At 47.4% G+C, this 24517-nt stretch overlaps 1 protein-coding gene and 1 long non-coding RNA gene across 3 annotated transcripts in view; one reads left to right on the top strand and one right to left on the bottom strand.

Moving 5' to 3' along the window:
- LOC137325313 (uncharacterized) overlaps positions 1 to 13954 on the bottom strand; it is a 126156-nt gene extending 112202 nt beyond the window's left edge. The window contains exon 1 of the long non-coding RNA XR_010963862.1: positions 13832 to 13954. This is a non-coding gene — a long non-coding RNA (uncharacterized lncRNA). The remainder of the gene's footprint in view (positions 1 to 13831) is intronic.
- On the top strand, positions 13829 to 24256 carry mrpl55 (mitochondrial ribosomal protein L55). 2 transcript variants are annotated; one of them, XM_067990255.1, is made up of 3 exons: positions 13829 to 14011; positions 20952 to 21143; positions 23972 to 24256. In XM_067990255.1, exons 1-3 carry the CDS (start codon positions 13844 to 13846, stop codon positions 24116 to 24118), a joined length of 507 nt encoding a protein of 168 aa, XP_067846356.1. In that variant the 5' UTR covers positions 13829 to 13843; the 3' UTR covers positions 24119 to 24256. The 2 variants fall into 2 exon arrangements, with proteins under 2 accessions (XP_067846356.1, XP_067846355.1); XM_067990254.1 differs by having other exon boundaries at positions 13836 to 14011; positions 20942 to 21143.
- The last annotated feature ends 261 nt before the right edge of the window (positions 24257 to 24517 follow it).

The raw sequence follows: 24517 nt of genomic DNA, 5'->3' as shown, positions 1-24517 counted from the left end.
TTGCCTAACCACATTGCTACTTCTGCTATTTTGCCATGTAGGCACTTTACTATTTTACTGGACACTGACCACACAGGGATTCTCAATAGAATCAAAGAAAGGTTACAGCACGGAAGGAGGCCTTCAGTCCATCGTGTTCGCACGAGCTCTATGCAAGAGCAATCCAGCTAGTCCCACTCCCCCGCCCTATCCCCGTAGTCCTGTAAAGTTTTTCCTTTCAAGAACTTATCCAGTTCCCTTTTGAAAGCCATGATTGAATCTGCCACCACCACCTCCTCAGGCAGTGCATTCCAGATCCTAACCACTCGCTGTGTAAAAATGTTTTTCCTCATGTCACCTTTGGTTCTTTTGTCAATCACCTTAAATCTATGTCCTCTGGTTCTTGATCCTTCCGCCAATGGGAACAGTTTCTCTCTATCTACTTGGTCCAGACCCTTCATGATTTTGAATACCTCTATCAAATCTCCTCGCAACCATCTCTGTTCCAAGGAGAACAACTCGAGCTTCTCCAGTCTCTCCACGTAACTAAAGTCCCTCATCCCTGGAATCATTCTAGTAAATCTCTTCTGCACCCTCTCTAAGGCCTTCATATCTTTCCGAAAGTGCGGTGCCCAGAACTGGACACAATACTCCAGTTGTGGCCGAACCAGTGTTTTATAAAGGTTCATCATGACTTCCATACTTTTGTACTCTGTGCCTCTATTTATAAAGTCCAGGATCCCGTATGCTTTTTTAACGGCTTTCTCAACCTGCTCTACCACCTTCAACGATTTGTGTATATATACCTCCAGATCTCTCTGTTCCTGTACCCCTTTTAGAATTGTGCCCTCCAGTTTATCTTGCCTCTCCTCGTTCTTCCTACCGAAATGTATCACCATGCATTTTTCTGCGTTAAATTTCATCTGCCACGTGTCTGCCCAAGCCACCAGCCTGTCTATATCCTCTTGAAGTCTATCACTATCCTCCTCACTGTTTACTACTCTTCCAAGTTTTGTGTCATCTGCAAATTTTGAAATTATGCCTGGAGCACCCATGTCCAAGTCATTAATATATATCAAAAAAAGCAGTGGTCCTAGTACTGACCCCTAGGGAACACCACTTTATAGCTTCCTCCAGTCCAAAAAACAACCGTTCATCACTACTCTCTGTTTCCTGTCCCTTAGACAATTCTGTATCCATCTTGCTACTGCCCTCTATATTCCATGGGACGCAATCTTGAAGATAAGCCTACCGTGCGGCAGTTTATCAAACGCCTTTTGAAAGTCCATATACACCACATCAACTGCATTGCCCTCATCTACCCTCTCTGTCACCTCATCAAAAAACTCTATCAAGTTAGTTAAACACGATTTGTCTTTAACAAATCCGTGCTGACTTTCCCTAATCAAGATGTGGAGATGCCGGTGATGGACTGGGGTTGACAATTGTAAACAATTTTACAACACCAAGTTATAGTCCAACAAATTTATTTTAAATTCCACAAGCTTTCGAAGGCTTCCTCCTTCGTCAGGTCCACTTAGCCCGCCTCATTCCCTAGAACCACGTCCAGCAATGCCTCCTTCCTCGTTCAGCTGAAAATGTACAGGTTAAGAAAGTTATCCTGAACACATTTCCATACCGTTCACCTGACGAAGGAGGAAGCCTCCGAAAGCTTGTGGAATTTAAAATAAATTTGTTGGACTATAACTTGGTGTTGTAAAATTGTTTACAATTCCCTAATCAATCCACACTCGTCCAAGTGACTGTTAATTCTATCCCTGATTATCATTTCTAAACGTTTCCCCACCACTGAGGTTAAAGTGACTGGCCTATAGTTGCTGGGTTTATCCTTGCGCCCTTTTTTGAACAAGGGGGTAACATTTGCAATTCTCCAGTCTTCTGGCATCACCCCCGTATCTACGGATGTTTGGAAGATTATGGCCAGTAACTCCGCAATTTCCACCCTTACTTCCCTCAGCAACCTAGGATGCATCCCATCTGGACCGGTGACTTACCTACTTTAAGTACAGCTAGCCTTTCTAGTACCTCTTCTTTATAAATTTTTAGCTCATCCAGTATCTCAACTATATATTCCTTTACTGAGACTCTGGCAGCATCTTCTTCCTCGGTAAAGACAGATGCAAAGTACTCATTTAGTACCTCGGCCATCCTCTCTGCCTCCATGAGTAGATCGCCTTTATGGTCCGCAATCGGCCCCACCCCTCCTCTTACTACCCGTTTACTGGTTACATGCCTGTGGAAGACTTTTGGATTCTCTTTTATGTTGGCCGCCAGTCTATTCTCATACTCTCTTTTTGCCCCTCTTATTTCCTTTTTCACTTCCCCTCTGAACTTTCTGTACTCTGCCTGGTTCTCACTTGTGTTATCAACCTGACATCTGTCATACGCCCCTTTTTTCCGTTTCATCTTACTCACTATCTCTTTTGTCATCCAGGAAGCTCTGGCTTTAGTTGCCCTACCTTTCTGCCTCGTGGGAATGTGCCTAGACTGTACCCAACACATCTCCTCTTTAAAGGCTGCCCACTATTCAATTACAGTTTTGCCTGCCAATCTTTGATTCCAATTTACCCGTGCCAGATCTGTTCTCATCCCATTGAAATTGGCTCTCCTCCAATTGAGTATTTTACTTTAGAGTGGTCCATGTCCTTTTCCATAGCTATTCGAAACCTTATGATACTATGATCGCTGCTCCCTAAATGCTCCCCCCAATGACACTTGCTCCACTTAGCCCGCCTCATTCCCTAGAACCACGTCCAGCAATGCCTCCTTCCTCGTTCAGCTGAAAATGTACAGGTTAAGAAAGTTATCCTGAACACATTTCAAAAATTCCTCCCCCTCTTTGCCCCTTATATTATTATTGTTATCCCAGTCTATATTAGTTGAAGTCCCCAGTTATCACTACTGTATAGCTTTTGCACTTCTCTGTAATTTCCTGGCAAATTTGCTTCTCTATATCATGCCCACTAATTGGTGGCCTCTAGAATACAACCAGTAGTGTAATGGCACCTATTTTATTTCTTAACTCTAACCAAATAGATTCTGTCCTTAACCACTGCAGGGCATCCTCTCTCTCCAGTACTGCAATATTCTCCTTAATCAATACTGCCAACCTCCCTCCTTTCTTTCCTTCTTTATCTTTCCTAAACACCTTGTATCTAGGAATATTTAGTACCCAATGACTTAGATGAGGGGACCGAGTGTAATGTATCCACATTTGCTGACAATACAAAGTTAGGTGGGAAAGCAAGCTGTGAGGAGGATGCAAAGAGGTGCAAAGGGATATAGACAGGTTAAGTGAGTGGGCGACAAGATGGCAGATGGAGTATAATAAGGGGACATGTGAAATTATCCACTTTGATAGGAAGATTAGGAAAGCAGAATATTTTTTAAAAGGTGAGAGACTAAGAAATGTTGGTAGTCAGATGGATTTGGGTGTCCTGTACACGAATCACGAAAAGTTAACCTGCAGGTACAGCAAGCAATTAGGAAGGCAAATGGTATGTTAGCCTTTATTGCAAGGGGTTGGAGTATAAGAGTAAGGAGGTCTTTCTGCAATTATATAGGCTCTGGTGAGACCACATCTGGACTACTGTGTACAGTTTTGGTCTCTGTACCTAAGGAAGGATATACTTGCCTTAGAGGGGTTGCAATGAAGCTTCACTAGATTGATTCCCGGGATGAGAGGGTTGTCCTATGAGGAGAGATTGATTAAAATGGCCTATATTCTCTGGAGTTTTGAAGAATGTGAGGTGATCTCATTGAAACGTATAAAATTCTTAAAGGGTTTGACAGGGTAAATGCTGAGAGGCTGTTTCCCCTGGCTGGAGAGTCTAGAACTAGGGGTCATATTCTCAAGATAAGGGGTCGGCCATTTAGGACTGAGATGAGGAAAAAATTCTTCACTCAGACAGTTGTGAATCTTTGGAATTCTCTACCCCTAAGTGATGTGGATGCTTAGTCGTTGAGTATATTTAAGACTGAGATCCATAGATTTTTAGACACTAAGGGAATCAAGAGATATGGGGATAAGGCGGGAAAGTGGAGTTGAGATAGCAGATCAGCCATGATCTTATTGAATGGCGGAGCAGGCTCAAGGGGCCATCTGGCCTACCCCTGCTCCTTTTCTTATGTTCTTAACATTGTCTAAGGCCACCTGGATAGTTGATTGGTCTGACTTCTGATCCATGTCCCCAGTTGTGGCTGTCCTGTGATCTGAACCCTTGCAAGCAAACTTTAATTTAGAAACATATTTCAATGTAAATTATACCAAACCCTCTTTCTGTGGTAACATGGTTACAAATCCCAAAACACAACAATAACCTTGGATCCAATTAGTTTCTAATTAGCTTTTTCTAACATTCACTCCCCTGAAGCATGCTTCCGGACAAAAAAAATCCAATCCTCAAATACACGAGAAAACACCTATAGAGTCAGTTGATGTGTTGAGATGATTAGACTTTAACATTTCTTCTTTACTTTCACTTCAGGATGTAGAGTAGCATCATCCGTAAATTAAAAATGTACTGAAGCTGCTGAAGGTGGGGAAGTGCAGCCTTCTGGAGCATGGACGGTCAGAAACGTCTAAGTATTTTTGGTCTGGACACCCTGAATATTGGCATCTATGTACAGTTTGAAACTCCCTTTTAAAGGGAGAAAAATTCGAAGAGGAGCAGGGGAGTTCTCCTGGTGGCCTGACCAATATTTATGCCTGAACCAACATCACTAAAACAGATTATCTGCTCACTTATGTTTGTGGGACTTGCTACGTACAAATTGGTTGCTGCATTTCCCTACATTACAATAGTGACTACACTTCACAAGTACTTCATTGGTCGTTACATCTAGTTACGTCGGGTCTACAGCACAGAAACATACCATTCGGCCCACGCCAGCGTTAATGCTCCACACGAGCCTCCTCCCTCCCTACTTCAACTAACCCTATCAGCATACCCTTCTATTCCTTTCTCCCTCATGTGCTTATCTAACTTCCCCTTAAACGCATCCATGCTATTTGCCTCAACCACTCCTTGTGGTAGCGCATTCCATGTTCTTACCACTCTTTGGGTAAAGAAGTTTCTCCTGAATTTGCTATTGGATTTATTAGTGACTATTTTATATTTATGATTTGGATTCCTCCACAAGTGGAAACATTTTCTCTACATGTACCCTCTCAAACCCTTTCATTATCTTAATAAGATCACCCCTCAGCCTTCTCTTTTCTAGGGAAAAGAACCCCAGCCTGTTCAGCCTGATAAGTATATCCCCTCAGTTCTGGTATCATCCTTGTGAATGTTTTTGCACCTTCTCCAATGCCTCTATATCCTTTTCATAATATGGAGACCAGAACTGTACACAGTACTCCAAGTGTAGTCTAACCAAGGTTCTATACAAGTTTAACATAACTTCTTTGCTTTTCAATTCTATCCCTCCAGAAATGAACCCCGGTGCTTGGTTTGCCTTTTTTTTATTGCCTTATTAACCTAGGTCGCTACTTTTAGTGATTTGTGTATCTGTATCTCGAGATCCCTTTGCTCCTCTACCCCATTTAGACTCTTATTATCCAAGCAGTATGTGGCCTCCTTATTCTTCCTACCAAAATGCACCACCTTACACTTACCGATATTGAAATTCATTTGCCAATTACATGCCCATTCTGCAAGTTACCCTTGTCTACTCTTTCTGTTATTTCTTCAAAGAATTCAATAAGGTTGGTCAAGCATGACTTTCCCTTCTGAAATCAGTGCTGACTACTCTTTATTACATTTTCATTTTCTAGATGTTTTTCTATTATATCTTTGAATAAAGATTCCAGTATCTTTCCTACCACTGACGTTAAGCTGACTGGTGTATAGTTCCCTGGACTTGATCTATCTCCCTTTATAAATATAGGAATAACATTAGCTGTCCACCAGTCCTCTGGCACTATTCCCTTTTCTAATGAATTTTTATTTATATGTAATAGCGCCTCTGCTATCTCTTCCCTAACTTCTATTAATATGCGCGGATGCAATCTATCTGAGGTTTCATCTTCTCTAAGTTTGATTAGTTTATCAATTATCTCCCCCCTTTCTATCTTAAATGTCTTTATATCTTTTTTGATCTCTTCTTCCAATGTCATGCCCACCTTGTTAGTCTCCCTGGTAAATACTGAGGCAAAGTAACTATTCAATATTTCTGCCATTTCGCTGTCATTACCTGTGAGTTTATCTTCTGTACCCCTTAGTGGTTCTATCGCTATTCTGATTTTTCTTTTGTTATTTATGTGTTTGTAGAATACTTTACTATTTCTTTTTATATTCCTTGATAATTCAATCTTGTAGTTCCTCTTTGCTTTCCTAATTGTTTTTTTGACTTCTTTCCTAACCTCTTCATATTCCCTTTTGTCATCCTCTCCTTTATTGTCTATGTACTTAGAGTATGCTTTTTCTTTAGTTTCAAATTTACCCTTATATCTTTATTCACTCATGGTGTTTCATTATTGGCTGGATGGTTCATGTTTTTTAGTGGAATATATTTCTCCTGAACTCTATTGATCACCGTTTTAAATATTTCTTGTTCACTGCTGTTCCATCTCTTTGTCTGTCAACATTTTTCCCAGTTTACCATCCCTTATTCCATTCTCATCCCCTCAAAATTAGCTTTTTTCCAATCTATTACTTTGGTCTTTGTCTCACATGTGTCTTTCTCAATTATTATGATTGAGAAATGAATTATCATTTAAACCGTATTATGTTATGATCACTACTTCTTTACCCAAAGCATGGTAAGAATGTAGAACACACTACCACAAGGAGTAGTTGAGGCAAATAGCATAGATAAGCACATGAGGGAGAAAGGAATAGAAGGATATGCTGATCTGGTTAGATGAGGTAGGGAGGGAAGAGGCTCGTGTGGAGCATAAACGCCGGCATTGACCAGTTGGGCCAAATGGCCCATTTCTGTGCTGTAGACTCGATGTAATGTAACTCAATGTAATGTAACTCAATGTAATGCATTTACTTCTCATATCTGTTCTGGTTTATTTCCCATTGCTAGATCCAGAGGTAATTCCTCTCTTATTGGGCTTCTCACATACAGGATAAGAAAGGATTCCTGCACACACTGTAAAAACTCCATTCCCATTTCCCTACCTCTTCTTGCCAGTTTATTTGGGGGTAGTTGTAATCTTCCATGATTATTAGTGGATTTTTTTTTTACTCATTTCACAGATTTGCCTACATAATCCATCCTCCACTTCCCTTCCACTATTAGGAGGTCTGTAGAATATACCTATTAACGTGATCGATCCCGACTTATCCTTTGTCACAATCCATACGGATTCTGTTTCTATCTTAATATTACTTATGTCCCTTCTATTGCCAAAATGTTGTCTCTAATTGGTACAGGTTGCAAAATGCTTTGGGAAGTTCTGAGATTGTGAAAGGCACTATATAAATGCAAGTTCTTTTTTCTTCTAGAATTATCTTCAACTTCGGCAAGCATCATCTTCTATTTTCACCAATAGTTGTATAAGTTATTTTGATTTTACTTATCTGCCAGCAACTGGTTGATGAGCTCACATGGTAGTCATGTGATCATAAGAACATAAGAAATAGGAGCAGGATTAGGCCATACGTCCCCTCAAGCCTGCTCCGCCATTCAATAAGATCATACCTCAACTCCACTTTCCCGCTTATCCCCATATCCCTTGATTCCCTTAGTGTCCAAAAATCTATCGATCTCAGTCTTGGATATACTCAATGACTGAGCATCCACAGCACTTTGGGGTAGAGAATTCCAAAGATTCACAACCCTCCGAGTGAAGAAATTTTTCCTCATCTCAGTCCTAAATGGCTGACCCCTTATATTAAGACTATGACCTGTAGTACTAGACTCTCCAGCCAGGGGAAACAGCTGCTCAGCCAGCATCTACCCTGTCAAATATTCTGCTTTCCTATTCTTCCTACCAAAGTGGAAAATTTAACATTTCCCCACATTATACTCCATCTGCCACCTTCTCGCCCACTTACTTAACCTGTCTATATCACTTTGCAGTCTCCTCACAGCTAACTTTCCCATCTAGCTTTGTACTGTCAGCAAACTTGGATACATTACACTCGGTCCCCTCATCTAAGTCATTGATATATATTGTAAACAGCTGAGGCCCAAGCACTGATCCTTGCGGCACCCCACCAGTTACAACCTGCCAACCTGAAAATAACCCGTTTATTCCTACTCTCTTTTCTGTCCATTAACCAATCCTCTATCCATGCTAATATATTACCCCCAATCCCACATGAGCACAGCATTTTGGCGAACCAGTCTCTGGAGATCTGTATACCTCAGGAGAATGGCCAGGCAGCGTGTGGTGTTCAATTTCTACCCTGATTTTTGTAAATAAATGCTGACAAGTAGACAAAGCATAAAAACAATGATGGCTGGCATGTATGTTTTTCTCTCAATGATGCCACTTTAACATCTGCACTGACAGCCTAACTAAGCTCAAGCAATGCAGAGAAGTGATCAAACCTGGGACTTTCATGGTCTGTTCCACAGCTCATTTACTGAGCCACCAAAAAAACCTTACCAAACATGTATGTTTGTAAATTTTGTATACTGTCAGCAGGAGAAACAACTCCTGAAAGTATTTCCAGACCTAACAATCTATCACAATCTCCCATTTGAGGATCATTGTTACGATTAATCCTGGCTTTGTGCTTTTCTTGCTCAAGAGTGGATGAATGTAAAGATCACTACGGAGATGGAACTGTCCCAGCATTCATGAGAACAATGACAGCCTTATGTTAACTTACAGGTCCAATAGTTCTAGTAGAAGGACTTTCAATACGACAGTGGAAATAGGCTTTACTAGAAAAAGTTAGAGAGTAAGAAAAAAAGACAGGGAAGTAAAAGAAAGTGTGATATCAACAGAAGCCATTTATCATGGTCTGTTGACGTGGTTGTGAAGTTGAAGAGGGCAGAGTTGCTTGTACTGAAATGCATGCTGCCAGTATGACTTGAAAATAGCTAATTCAAAAATGCTACATCTAGGAGTTGCCCAATGTTGAAAGTTCTGAATATATCCATGAAAGGGTTTTTCAAGTTAGTAAGATTGGAAGTTGGGTTGCCAAATTGATTCTCTTAGACCTACAGCATATGTCGAGAAAACACGAGACAGTTAACGTTTCAGTCTTAAACACTTCCTCAGAATGCAGTATTCTGAGGAAAGGTTATTTAGCTGAAATATCAACTGTCTTGATGCTGCCTGACCTGCTGAATGAGTCCAGTGTTTCCTGTTTTTCACTCATTATTTATATTTGGAAAATGTAAACTCTTTCTGCTCTAGGTACTAGCTAACGTCATATAATGAGATTTCATGAGAAAATTAATGCAAGCTAGCGTTGCCACCCCTCCTGGATTGCCCGTGAGTCTCCCCTGGAGGGGCATGGATCTCCTGGGCGCTGATGCCAGCCACCCGGGAGATCGTCGCACTCTAAATTTCTTGCCGCAGCAGCAGCAACCCTGCTCCGGAATGTCACTGGCTGCCGTTCCGAGAAGTCTCCGGCTTGGTGATGTTAACCTGCCGCGCCGCAGATAGCTGGGACTAGTTGGTGCATCGGAACCAATCGGGAGTCGGGGGCTTGGGAGTCACGGGGAGGAAGGAGGAGGCTGGAGATTTGGGGGGGGGGGGGGGGGGGGGAGTCGCGTGGGGGGAGGAAGAGAGAATGGCGGGGGGGGGGAGAGGAAGAGAGAATGGCGGGGGGGGGGGAAGAGGAAGAGAGAATGGCGGGGGGGGGAGAGGAAGAGAGAATGGCGGGGGGGGAGAGGAAGAGAGAATGGCGGGGGGGGGGAGAGGAAGAGAGAATGGCGGGGGGGAGAGGAAGAGAGAATGGCGGGGGGGGAGAGGAAGAGAGAATGGCGGGGGGGGGGAGAGGAAGAGAGAATGGCGGGGGGGGGAGAGGAAGAGAGAATGGCGGGGGGGGAGAGGAAGAGAGAATAGCGGGGGGGGAGAGGAAAAGAGAATGGCGGGGGGGGGGGAGAGGAAGAGAGAATGGCGGGGGGGAGAGGAAAAGAGAATGGCGGGGGGGGAGAGGAAGAGAGAATGGCGGGGGGGAGAGGAAAAGAGAATGGCGGGGGGGGAGAGGAAGAGAGAATGGCGGGGGGGGAGAGGAAGAGAGAATGGCGGGGGGGGAGAGGAAGAGAGAATGGCGGGGGGGGGGGAGAGGAAGAGAGAATGGCGGGGGGGGGGGAGAGGAAGAGAGAATGGCGGGGGGGGGGAGAGGAAGAGAGAATGGCGGGGGGGGGAGAGGAAGAGAGAATGGCGGGGGGGGAGAGGAAGAGAGAATGGCGGGGGGGAGAGGAAAAGAGAATGGCGGGGGGGGGGGAGAGGAAGAGAGAATGGCGGGGGGGGGGGAGAGGAAGAGAGGATGGCGGGGGGGGGGGAGAGGAAGAGAGGATGGCGGGGGGGGGGGGAGAGGAAGAGAGGATGGCGGGGGGGGGGGGGGGAGAGGAAGAGAGAATGGCGGGGGGTGAGAGGAAGAGAGAATGGCGGGGGGGGGAGAGTAAGAGAGAATGGCGGGGGGTGAGAGGAAGAGAGAATGGCGGGGGGGGGAGAGGAAGAGAGAATGGCGGGGGCGGGGGGGCGGGGCGGGGGCGGGGGGGCGGGGCGGGGGCGGGGGGGCGGGGCGGGGGGGCGGGGCGGGGGCGGGGGGGCGGGGCGGGGGGGCGGGGGAGAGGAAGAGAGAATGACGGGGGGGGAGAGGGAGAATGACCGGGGGGGGGGGGGGGGAGAGGGAGAATGACTGGGGGGGAAGAGGGAGAATGACCGGGTGGGGGGGGGGGGGGGGGGGGGGGAGAGGGAGAATGACCGGGGGGGGGGGGGGGGGGGGGAGAGGGAGAATGACCGGGGGGGGGGGGGGGGGGGGGGGGGGAGAGGGAGAATGGCGGGGGGGGGGGGGGGGGGAGAGGGAGAATGACCGGGGGGGGGGGGGGGGGGAGAGGGAGAATGACCGGGGGGGGGGGGGGGGGGAGAGGGAGAATGGCGGGGGGGGGGGGGGGGAAGAGGGAGAATGGCGGGGGGGGGGGGGGGGGGAAGAGGGAGAATGGCGGGGGGGGGGGGGGGGGGAGAGGGAGAATGGCGGGCGGGGGGGGAAGAGGGAGAATGGCGGGGGGGGGGGGGGGAGAGGGAGAGAGAGAGAGAGAATGGTGGGGGGGGGGGGGGGGGGGGAGAGGAAGAGAGAATGGTGGAGGTGGATAGGGAATCGTGGGGGAGCCATTCTCTCTTCCTTCCCCCGCCATTCTCTCTTCTTGGAGATTCATGGAGAAAAAGTGCGAGGAGAAAGAGTGGGAGAAGAGTCAGGGGCTCAGGAGTCGGGAAGGGGAGAGCAGGAGACTGGGGATGGTGGTCGGGAGTGAGGGTAATGGTGGTCAGGGGTGGGAGTAGTCAGGCATAGAGGGAGCATTAGGGAAGGGGAAATTGGGGCTCAGGCGAGTGGAGAGAGGGAGACTGGAGGTCAGGGGACTTGGCCTTGACTGGAGGGAGGGGGGACTGAAGAATGAGGTGGGCATGGGAATCAGCACTTCACTCAGAGCTGGGAGCAGCAACAGCAACGTGGTAAGTGGGATCAATGCCATGACAGGAAGTTGCCAATAAAGAGGATGAGTAAAACCTGGGGACTTTACTGTGGGTAACAGGGGAAAGATTGTTTCCACTTGTGGGCAAATGGGGAACAAGGGCTCTGAGACCAAGGATTCTCACTGAAAGAACCAAGGGGAAAAGGAGAAAGAAGGTTTTTGAACTGAGGGCTATTAGACCATGGGATGCTTCACAAGTGGCTACTGAAACAGAGACCAGAACATAATTTAAAAAAGGAACGGGATAAGTATTTGAAAAGGAAGACTATATCTGGGGGAAATGGGGTTAGAGGAGTGAGCATCAGGGCCTAGGGCCAAATAGCCTCCTCCTGACTTGTAATTTCTATCATTCTATGAAAACACTCCTCTATTTGAGTCCAAGCCTAGGAAGTGGATTAGAAATGTTGGTGCTGAACTGAGTTAGGATGATGTGTCCTGTGAGACGTGCCCCAAAAACTGCCCTTTGTGCAATCTCTCAGTTTGGTTCAGGTCGGGCTGTGCCGGCCGGTTTTTAGGTGTGAAGTCCAAGTCCTGATCGGGTCTGACTGAGGCTCCCAGTTCAGGGTTGTCACCTTCACAAGGAATCCGAGTCCAAACCAGAGTCCAAGGAGAAAGGGAGGGAGATGGGGCCTATTAAGAATGGTGTCCACTGGGGATCCTGACCACACCTTGTACAGTGCAGGAGGATTCTGGCTGTAGTTACAGGCGAATATCAGCGGGTTATAAGATTACTACTAGTTACAGGTGGCAGGCCTCCTATCTACCACAGTCCATAAATTTGAGCACATCAAAAACTCTGCTGCCTGTTCAACCATCACCCCAGTGCTCGCTGACCTACAGCGGCTCCCAGTCCACCAACGCCTCAATTTTAAAATTCTCATCCTCGTGTTCAAATCCCTCCATGGCCTCGCCTCTCCCTATCTTTTTTACCTCCTCCAGCCCTACAACCCTCCATGAACGCCACGTTCCTCCAGTTCTGGCCTCTTTTGCATCCCCCACTTCCTTCATCCCACCATTGGCAGCCGTGCCTTCAGCCATCTAGGCCCTTAGCTCCGGAATTCCATCCCCAAAGCGCTTTGCCTCTCCTCCTTTGACTAGGCTTAAAACCTACCTATTTGACCAAGCGTTTAGTCACCTCTCTTAAATGTCTCCTTCTTGGACTTGGTGTCAATTTTTGTCTGATTACGCTCGTGTAGCACCTTAAGACGTTTTACTATGTTAAAGGTGCTGTATAAATGCAAGTTGCTGTTGATTATGAGGGGAATCTGAGTGTTTCCAGTATTAAAGAAAAATATTTACAAGGATGATACCAGAACTGAGTAGGTACTTTTCTTTAGAAAAAAGAGACGTGACCTGATAGAGGTTTTTAAAATTATGAAGGGGTTCAATAGTGTAGACATAGAGATGTTTCCACTTGTGGGGAGTCCAAAACTATGGGCCATAAATATAAGATAGTCACTAGTGAAACCAATAAGGAGTTTAGGACGAACTACGTTACTTAGAGACTGGTGAGAACGTGGAACTCGCTGCCATATGGAGTGGTTGAGACGACTAGTATAGATGCATTTAAGGGGAAGCTAGGTACGTACGAGGGAGAAAAAAATAGGATATGTTGACAGGGTGAGATGAAGTAAGGTGGGAGGAAGCCCATGTGGAGCATAAACAATGGCATAGATCTGTTAGGCCAAATGGCCTGTTTCTGTGCTGTAAATTCTCTAATATGTAGTATTACTCTTAGTTATTGTTGCCCTCAGTTTCCCTTCTTCACCTGCTGGTGGCCTCCTGGTTCTTGGAACTTCCTTGCACAACAGTTGCTGGTGCAAAACCAGGAGCAAAGATTCTTAACCACAAGGACCCAACTTCTATGCAGTAAATGTAATAACATTTGCAGATCCTACATGATCAGATGATGTGGTCAGAATGTCACATGATCAGACCTCCAGGAATACCTCCAACCAAGGCTGGCAACTCTAATACAATCCAAAATGCAAACGGATTGTGATAGAGCTTCTAGTGTCATGTATAAAGAGAACGAGGTATAACAAATTGCTAACATTTATCATGAAAATAAATGCGAGTTGTCAGGATTGTTTCTCTACATTCTCTTGGGAAGCGCACCCATTTCCAAAACTATATAATTCACCTCTCTCTGTGTTTACAAAATCTCACTCCGATAAATGTGACAAAATTAGAAGCTGCACAGCGTTAGCCTGCTCACCATTAGCGTAAAATGGATCATGTACCACAAACAAATTCAAACTCCCGGCCCCCGGCCGGCCAGCCGAGCCACTACAGCTGTGTGTCGCTGTTGCGAAAAAGATTCGTGTCCGCGCGCTCAACAGTTCCGGGAGGTGCAAATGGCGTCACTTTGGAGCGCGCTGCTCTGCCGGTTTGTGACGTAAGTATCGCCACGAGATTAAAGCCGTTAAATATTGACATTTCAAACAAAAAAATTGGTTCCAGTCACGCGCGTGGACGAGGATTAAAGGCGACGAGTTCCAGGAGCGGGGCCGGACTGAGAGACACTGACATACGACAGAGAGAGGGAGGACAGACAGACAGAGAGAGGGAGGACAGACAGAGAGAGGGAGGACAGACAGACAGAGAGAGGGAGGACAGACAGACAGACAGAGAGAGGGAGGGGAGACAGACAGACAGAGAGAGGGAGGGGAGACAGACAGAGAGAGGGAGGGGAGACAGACAGAGAGAGGGAGGGGAGACAGACAGAGAGAGGGAGGGGAGACAGACAGAGAGAGGGAGGGGAGACAGACAGAGAGAGGGAGGGGAGACAGACAGAGAGAGGGAGGGGAGACAGACAGAGAGAGGGAGGGGAGACAGACAGAGAGAGGGAGGGGAGACAGACAGAGAGAGGGAGGGGAGACAGACAGAGAGAGGGAGGGGAGACAGACAGAGAGAGGGAGGGGAGACAGACAGAGAGAGGGAGGGGAGACAGACAGAGAGAGGGAGGGGAGACAGACAGAGAGAGGGAGGGGAGACAGACAGAGAGAGGGAGGGGAGACAGACAGAGAGAGGGAGGGGAGACAGACAGAGAGAGGGAGGGGAGACAGACAGAGAGAGGGAGGGGAGACAGACAGAGAGAGGGAGGGGAGACAGACAGAGAGAGGGAGGGGAGACAGACAGAGAGAGGGAGGGGAGACAGACAGAGAGAGGGAGGGGAGACAGACAGAGAGAGGGAGGGGAGACAGACAGAGAGAGGGAGGGGAGACAGACAGAGAGAGGGAGGGGAGACAGACAGAGAGAGGGAGGGGAGACAGACAGAGAGAGGGAGGGCAGACAGACAGAGAGAGGGAGGGCAGACAGACAGAGAGAGGGAGGGCAGACAGACAGAGAGAGGGAGGGCAGACAGACAGAGAGAGGGAGGGCAGACAGACAGAGAGAGGGAGGGCAGACAGACAGAGAGAGGGAGGGCAGACAGACAGAGAGAGGGAGGGCAGACAGACAGAGAGAGGGAGGGCAGACAGACAGAGAGAGGGAGGGCAGACAGACAGAGAGAGGGAGGGCAGACAGACAGAGAGAGGGAGGGCAGACAGACAGAGAGAGGGAGGGCAGACAGACAGAGAGAGGGAGGGCAGACAGACAGAGAGAGGGCAGACAGACAGACAGACAGAGAGAGGGCAGACAGACAGAGAGAGGGAGGGCAGACAGACAGAGGGAGGGAGGGCAGACAGACAGACAGAGGGAGGGAGGGCAGACAGACAGACAGAGGGAGGGAGGGCAGACAGACAGACAGAGGGAGGGAGGGCAGACACAGACAGAGGGAGGGAGGGCAGACACAGACAGAGGGAGGGAGGGCAGACAGACAGACGGAGGGAGGGAGGGCAGACAGACAGACGGAGGGAGGGAGGGCAGACAGACAGACGGAGGGAGGGCAGACAGACAGACAGAGGGAGGGAGGGCAGACAGACAGACAGAGGGAGGGAGGGCAGACAGACAGACAGAGGGAGGGAGGGCAGACAGACAGACAGAGGGAGGGAGGGCAGACAGACAGACAGAGGGAGGGAGGGCAGACAGACAGACAGAGGGAGGGAGGGCAGACAGACAGACAGAGGGAGGGAGGGCAGACAGACAGACAGAGGGAGGGAGGGCAGACAGACAGACAGAGGGAGGGAGGGCAGACAGACAGACAGAGGGAGGGAGGGCAGACAGACAGACAGAGGGAGGGAGGGCAGACAGACAGACAGAGGGAGGGAGGGCAGACAGACAGACAGAGGGAGGGAGGGCAGACAGACAGACAGAGGGAGGGAGGGCAGACAGACAGACAGAGGGAGGGAGGGCAGACAGACAGACAGAGGGAGGGAGGGCAGACAGACAGACAGAGGGAGGGAGGGCAGACAGACAGACAGAGGGAGGGAGGGCAGACAGACAGACAGAGGGAGGGAGGGCAGACAGACAGACAGAGGGAGGGAGGGCAGACAGACAGACAGAGGGAGGGAGGGCAGACAGACAGACAGAGGGAGGGAGGGCAGACAGACAGACAGAGGGAGGGAGGGCAGACAGACAGACAGAGGGAGGGAGGGCAGACAGACAGACAGAGGGAGGGAGGGCAGACAGACAGACAGAGGGAGGGAGGGCAGACAGACAGACAGAGGGAGGGAGGGCAGACAGACAGACAGAGGGAGGGAGGGCAGACAGACAGACAGAGGGAGGGAGGGCAGACAGACAGACAGACAGAGGGAGGGAGGGCAGACAGACAGACAGACAGAGGGAGGGAGGGCAGACAGACAGACAGACAGAGGGAGGGAGGGCAGACAGACAGACAGACAGAGGGAGGGAGGGCAGACAGACAGACAGACAGAGGGAGGGAGGGCAGACAGACAGACAGACAGAGGGAGGGAGGGCAGACAGACAGACAGACAGAGGGAGGGAGGGCAGACAGACAGACAGACAGAGGGAGGGAGGGCAGACAGACAGACAGACAGAGGGAGGGAGGGCAGACAGACAGACAGACAGAGGGAGGGAGGGCAGACAGACAGACAGACAGAGGGAGGGAGGGCAGACAGACAGACAGACAGAGGGAGGGAGGGCAGACAGACAGACAGACAGAGGGAGGGAGGGCAGACAGACAGACAGACAGAGGGAGGGAGGGCAGACAGACAGACAGACAGAGGGAGGGAGGGCAGACAGACAGACAGACGGAGGGAGGGAGGGCAGACAGACAGACAGACGGAGGGAGGGAGGGCAGACAGACAGACAGACGGAGGGAGGGCGGGCAGACAGACAGACAGAGGGAGGGAGGGCAGACAGACAGACAGACAGAGGGAGGGAGGGCAGACAGACAGACAGACAGAGGGAGGGAGGGCAGACAGACAGACAGACAGAGGGAGGGAGGGCAGACAGACAGACAGACAGAGGGAGGGAGGGCAGACAGACAGACAGACAGAGGGAGGGAGGGCAGACAGACAGACAGACAGAGGGAGGGAGGGCAGACAGACAGACAGACAGAGGGAGGGAGGGCAGACAGACAGACAGACAGAGGGAGGGAGGGCAGACAGACAGACAGACAGAGGGAGGGAGGGCAGACAGACAGACAGACAGAGGGAGGGAGGGCAGACAGACAGACAGACAGAGGGAGGGAGGGCAGACAGACAGACAGACAGAGGGAGGGAGGGCAGACAGACAGACAGACAGAGGGAGGGAGGGCAGACAGACAGACAGACAGAGGGAGGGAGGGCAGACAGACAGACAGACAGAGGGAGGGAGGGCAGACAGACAGACAGACAGAGGGAGGGAGGGCAGACAGACAGACAGACAGAGGGAGGGAGGGCAGACAGACAGACAGACAGAGGGAGGGAGGGCAGACAGACAGACAGACAGAGGGAGGGAGGGCAGACAGACAGACAGACAGAGGGAGGGAGGGCAGACAGACAGACAGACAGAGGGAGGGAGGGCAGACAGACAGACAGACAGAGGGAGGGAGGGCAGACAGACAGACAGACAGAGGGAGGGAGGGCAGACAGACAGACAGACAGAGGGAGGGAGGGCAGACAGACAGACAGACAGAGGGAGGGAGGGCAGACAGACAGACAGACAGAGGGAGGGAGGGCAGACAGACAGACAGACAGAGGGAGGGAGGGCAGACAGACAGACAGACAGAGGGAGGGAGGGCAGACAGACAGACAGACAGAGGGAGGGAGGGCAGACAGACAGACAGACAGAGGGAGGGAGGGCAGACAGACAGACAGACAGAGGGAGGGAGGGCAGACAGACAGACAGACAGAGGGAGGGAGGGCAGACAGACAGACAGACAGAGGGAGGGAGGGCAGACAGACAGACAGACAGAGGGAGGGAGGGCAGACAGACAGACAGACAGAGGGAGGGAGGGCAGACAGACAGACAGACAGAGGGAGGGAGGGCAGACAGACAGACAGACAGAGGGAGGGAGGGCAGACAGACAGACAGACGGAGGGAGGGAGGGCAGACAGACAGACAGACAGAGGGAGGGAGGGCAGACAGACAGACAGACGGAGGGAGGGCAGACAGACAGACAGACAGAGGGAGGGAGGGCAGACAGACAGACAGACAGAGGGAGGGAGGGCAGACAGACAGACAGACAGAGGGAGGGAGGGCAGACAGACAGACAGACAGAGGGAGGGAGGGCAGACAGACAGACAGACAGAGGGAGGGAGGGCAGACAGACAGACAGACAGAGGGAGGGAGGGCAGACAGACAGACAGACAGAGGGAGGGAGGGCAGACAGACAGACAGACAGAGGGAGGGAGGGCAGACAGACAGACAGACAGAGGGAGGGAGGGCAGACAGACAGACAGAGGGAGGGAGGGCAGACAGACAGACAGAGGGAGGGAGGGCAGACAGACAGACAGAGGGAGGGAGGGCAGACAGACAGACAGAGGGAGGGAGGGCAGACAGACAGACAGAGGGAGGGAGGGCAGACAGACAGACAGAGGGAGGGAGGGCAGACAGACAGACAGAGGGAGGGAGGGCAGACAGACAGACAGAGGGAGGGAGGGCAGACAGACAGACAGACAGACAGACAGAGAGAGGGAGGGAGGGAGGGGAGACAGAGAGGGAGGGAGGGGAGACAGACAGACAGAGAGAGGGAGGGGAGACAGACAGACAGACAGGGAGGGAGGGAGACAGGGAGGGAGGGAGGGAGGGAGAGCGGGGAGGCAGACAGACAGACAGACAGACAGACAGACGGAGGGAGGGTGAGACAGACAGAGAGAGGGGCAGGCAGGCAGACGGACAGAAAGAAAGAGAATGAGAGGGGCAGATTGACAGAGAGAGGAGAGACAGAGACGGGGAGATAGACAGAGATCAAAATTGGAGCTTTCTGTATCCATGCTGAAACCAGGGTGTCCCAGTCAGGGTGCTAGTTAAATTTTCATGTTACTGAATTGGCAGGCAGTCCAGGGGACTTCCAGAAAATGTTTAATTAAAGTTTTAAAAGATTGCGCCACATCAGTTACAGGTGTTCCCAAATTTGATGCATTATTAGCTAAGTCAGAGAGCATCAGTGACTCTGACCCTCTGTACCCCCAGTTAGATTATCATCTTTGATGTAACATGCAAACCTTCAAAGTGTCACATGAGAAATAAAGCTCATCTATCCAAATAAGATCACATCTAGAGATAAACTTACCGTCCAATCTCTGCCATGTATTTGCCTACTTTGTTGAAGCAACTCATTCTGCACAAAATGCTTGATAGAGGAAAGCAGTATTTGTGCAAAAGTATCTGCTGCAATCCGCCAGCGCCTTTTGTTAGTACTCATATTTTACTTTAAAATGTCTATTCCTTTGGAAAAATAAGTGGATTCATATTTTTAAAGCGGTTTACAATCTTTTAGGGTTCAGAATTAATCTGATATGACACATCCTTTTTCGCTCACCGTTTTCCAGAATTTAGAAACTATTATTGTATCTTTTGACACTAAATTTTTCAAACTGGGATCTCCAGACTGCGGGGGGGGGGGGGGGGAAGATAGAGAAGATCCTTGGAGATAGAGAAGATCCTTGGGGATACCCAAGATCACCAGATTTCTGCGTGCCTGGCATCTGATTTCTGTACTTGTTAACTTTGTTAGATTATTAATATTGCTGGATGTTAATGAAAATTATTTTTTGTAATGATGGCACTTCTACTTTTGGTAGCTGACACTGATTTTTGGATCTAAGGACAAGGTGCCTCCCAGAAGAAAGACTGGACTATATTTTTAATTTTCTAAAATATTGGCAATTTTTTAATGCCCTAAAGTCTATAGCCCTTTGATTTGAGTGAGAAACAATGGTTGCGGGGGGGGGGGGGGGGGGGAGGGGAAGTGGTGGAGACTGGCATTAGCTATTACAAGTTCTACTGGCAGTCATTCTTCTGTCACTTGCCACTTTATGGAGTTCTCTGTGGGCTAATGGATGTGTGTGAGTTGCAGCCTTAAACACATAATGTCACATCCATTACTACAGCTGTGTTTCCATAATTTTTGAACCAATGGTTCACTCCTCTTTAAGGGGGGTCACAGCAGATGGTGCTGTTGTATTGTCTTTTTTCCAACATTCATTAGCCAACGCATAGTTCCACTCCCTATTTGCCCAAAATGGTACATAATAAAGTCCAAATTTAGAGCTAAACAACATTAAATTAGACATTGAGCCTTTAAGCAAATCTTATCTTAAATTATTAGAACCTTTATTAAATAACAATGTTTTAAGGTTTCAATTCCTTAATATACACCTCCAAATTTAAGTTTTTTTTACTGCCCCTCTCCATTTCTAAATTTTTCATTGGGTTAAATCTCGGCCATTATTCCCACATCATCTGTTTGATCACGCAGAGATGCAGTTCATATGAGAAAGAGGATAGATTATAAAATTTAAGGCGTAGCTTCAGGAATTTGAACTTTAAAATATTGGGTTTTTTAGATGCATTCATAGAATCATAGAATGATACGGCACAAAAGGAGGCCATTCAACCTATCGTGCCTGTACTGGCTCTTTGGAAGAGCTTTCCAGTTAGTTCCACACCCCTGCCCTTTCCCCATAGCCCTGTAAAATGTTTCCCCTTCAAGTATTTATCCAATTCCCTATTGAAAATTGCTGTTTGAATCTGCTTCTACCACCCTTTCAGGCAGTGCATTCCAGATCATAACCAAAAGTCCCTGAATTTTAAATAAGAAACTAGCTATTTTTGTAAAAGTAGTTTTGCCAATTTGATTATACATTTAAATCCAGCCTCTTCCACCATGACTGAATTTCACACACAGGATTGCTATGTTGTTGTTGATTTTGTATGTGTTTTAAATGTTGGAGTAATCGTTGCTTTAAATTTATGAGTGAATCTTTACTTTTAACAGTTCTTTACAGCTAAATGCTTCTGAAAGATTGCTTCCTGCTATGTATCCCGTGCACAGCATGACAAGGCGGAACAATTCTAATAGAACTTCGATAGTTCGCTGTGGAAGACAGGCCTATGGCAGGCTATATCCTGTTTTGATGGTTCGACCAGATGGATCCACTATCAATATCCGATACAAGGAGCCTAAAAAAATGATTACTGTAAGGATTAAATAATTATTGTTTGAGGAGGGGCAGGAAGTTTGTTGAAAAACTCCAACGTTAATTCATTGTTTGTGAAGTACTTTAAAATGTATTTCCAAGAGATGTGATAAGGTACCACATAAATGCAAGTTTGTTTCTTTATAATCTTTCATTACAACTGCAGCATTTTCACACATTTTAACTCATAAAAGTATTTCACAAGTCATTTTTTAAATGAATATTTTCATAGGATAAGACTTTTTTTAAAGTTAAATATTCTTTTCCATGTTCATGGGTTTCCCACACCACACATTATCCTGAGAAGACTAAGTAGCTGACTTCCAAGCAACTCCCAATGTAATCCTGAAACTCGGCATTAGAAAATAAGAGGCCCGGGAGGGGGTGCATGTGCACCTCTATCTATCTATCTACCTACCTACATTTATCTCTTTATCCAGATAGTCTCGAGGATTATGGGGAATATAAGTATCTGGATTAGTAATGCAGCCCTTGATCACTTAAGCCATCACAGAGTATTTAATAAACACCTTTAGCAACTTGATCAATGTAATGCTTGTTTTAGAGGGGGTGAACTTTAACAAAAACATTTCCTGTATTACTACCTGCTAAATTTAAGTAAGATGCTGTTGAAGGTAGAGAATGAGGAGAATGTACAAAGTACATGATGTTCATACTTTTTTTTTATTCATTCATGGGATGTGGGCGTCGCTGGCGAGGCCAGCATTTATTGCCCATCCCTAATTGCCCTTGAGAAGGTGGTGGTGAGCCACCGCCTTGAACCGCTGCAGTCCGTGTGGTGAAGGTTCTCCCACAGTGCTGTTAGGAAGGGAGTTCCAGGATTTTGACCCAGTGACGATGAAGGAACGGCGATATATTTCCATGTTGGAACGGGGTATGACTTGGAGGGGAACGTGCAGGTGGTGTTGTTCCCATGTGCCTGCTGCTCTTGTCCTTCTAGGTGGTAGAGGTCGCGGGTTTGGGAGGTGCTGTCGAAGAAGCCTTGGCGAGTTGCTGCAGTGCATCCTGTGGATGGTACACACTGCAGCCACTGTGCGCCGGTGGTGAAGGGAGTGAATGTTTAGGGTGGTGGATGGGGTGCCAATGAAGCGGGCTGCTTTGTCCTGAATGGTGTCGAGCTTCTTGAGTGTTGTTGGAGCTGCACTCATCCAGGCAAGTGGAGAGTATTCCATCACACTCCTGACTTGTGCCTTGTAGATGGTGGAAAGGCTTTGGGGAGTCAGGAGGCGATCACTTGCCGCAGAACACCCAGCCTCTGACCTGCTCTTGTAGCCACAGTATTTATGTGGCTGGTCCACTGTGATGCATGTTTACAGTACAGTTGTTATATTTCCTGCTATGAAACTGAAGTGTTAAAAGTCTCTGCAGTGGTAGATGCATTTGTGGAATACGGAAACCCAGATACACTTGTTACATTACATATTTGTGGAAGACTGTTACCATTTATTCAAGGAAAGGAATATGTGACAGAAAATAGGCTTCTACTTATTCCAAGAGTAGTGTCCTCAGATCAACAGAAACAATTTCCAGATTGAAGTATTCTGTAATGCTCTGTAATTATTTTGCTGTACTTTGATTCTCCTGAATCTACACTGGGATACATTTTTCTCCCACTGACTAACATTAGCAAAAAAAGGGGAAGCCCCATCTTATAGTCATGCTGATTTCTTCACTAACATTAGCGAATGGGGAAAATATACCCTATATTCTGTGTAGTTTTTATTCTGTGCAGTTTCACACGTACCACTGCAGGTGCTCTGGATGAGTTAAAGGGCCTACTTTAACAAAAACATAAGTACCAACGTGCATCAGACCTCTACTCCCTTTTGTTTGAAACCTCGGGCATCAACTCTACTTAGTAGAGGTGAAATCTAAAAATGAAAAAATCAGTTGCTGCTGCAGATTTCCTGCAGTAGTAAATAAACATCAGCAAGAGCATCAAGGAGTTGCAGAGCAGAGTGAGGGACCACTGCCCCTTTCGTAAAAACTTTACAAGGCTATATTGAGTGAAAAGTTAGATTTAAAGTCAAATTTAAGAAGCATTAATCTTTCTATACTAAATGTTTTGAAGAGTTGATGTATTAGTTATGAAGCTTGATATCCCAGATTCACTTCATTGTAAATACTTAACTGCATTAACACTCAGGGAACATAGGAACAGTAGTGGGCCATTCAGCCCCTCGAGCCTGTTCTGCCGTTCAATTGGATCATGGCTAATCTGTATCTTATTTTCCTTACCTAACAAAAATCTGTCTATCTCAGTTTTGAAATTTTCAATTGACCTCGCCTCAACAGCTTTTTGGGGAGCGAGTTCTAGATTTCTACTACCTTTTGTGTGAAGAAGTGCTGTCTGACATCACCCCTGAACGGGCTAGCTCTAATTTTAAGGTTATGCCCCCTTGTTCTGGATTTCCCCAACCAGAGGAAATAGTTTCTCTCTATCTACCCTATCAAATCCTTAAATTATCTTAAAGCACCTCAAATAAATCACCCTTTAATCTTCTGTACTCAAACCCTGCCTCTACGTAGAGGTGAAGTCAAATATAAATAACTGCTGCAGCTGCAAAGAAACTACACAGCGTTCTTGCAGTAATTTTATTATAGAGGCCATTTCACCCATTGTGAATGATTCTGCATATCCCGCTTATATTTTTAAACCAAAACATCTTTTGTTCATTCGTATGGGCCGGATGGCATGTTTTCCTGTTGTAACGTCTATGTATTTCTATGCATTAATACAGGGTAATCAGGGCACCCAGATTGTTTGATGGCAATTTTTAGAATAATAATAACATGATCTGTTACAGATGCCAGTTGATGTTTCCCTCCTGCCAGAAGCTGAACGGAAAGCGAGAATGCGCAAACGTGACCCCAAGAAAGCCAAAATGAAAGAAGAGGAATTTGAAGATGAATTTAAAGTTAACGATTATAGCAAATTCTGGAAGAAAAAATAGTCTTCAGTTTTTTGGATTTTAGAAACACGAAAGTATCAGTGAACTACTCGCCTGGTGTTGATGCCGATGGCACCTTGACATATGGACAGTGCACTATTGTAATAACTATAAATCTCAATAAATTAATGAGTAATGGTTTTTATTTGTATGATCTAATCCATCTATATTATTAAAGTCAAGTTTGTGTTTCTACAGGAAAGCCTCAGGGAATGAATCAACAGATTCTTGTTTTTATTTCTAGTATTATATGGCTTAAAGACTACATGCTAGAGGAAAATATTGTGAATGTTAACAAAGCTACCCCCCACCATCACCATACCCATTTATTAGGTGCCAACTGTTCCTGACTGCACCTATGTGGATTTGAAATGCATATAATATATTTTGTTAAATTGCTTC

This window comes from Heptranchias perlo, chromosome 9, assembly GCF_035084215.1.
Source record: "Heptranchias perlo isolate sHepPer1 chromosome 9, sHepPer1.hap1, whole genome shotgun sequence".
Lineage (NCBI taxonomy): Eukaryota > Metazoa > Chordata > Chondrichthyes > Hexanchiformes > Hexanchidae > Heptranchias > Heptranchias perlo.
This window is presented reverse-complemented; position numbering and strand designations above follow the sequence as displayed.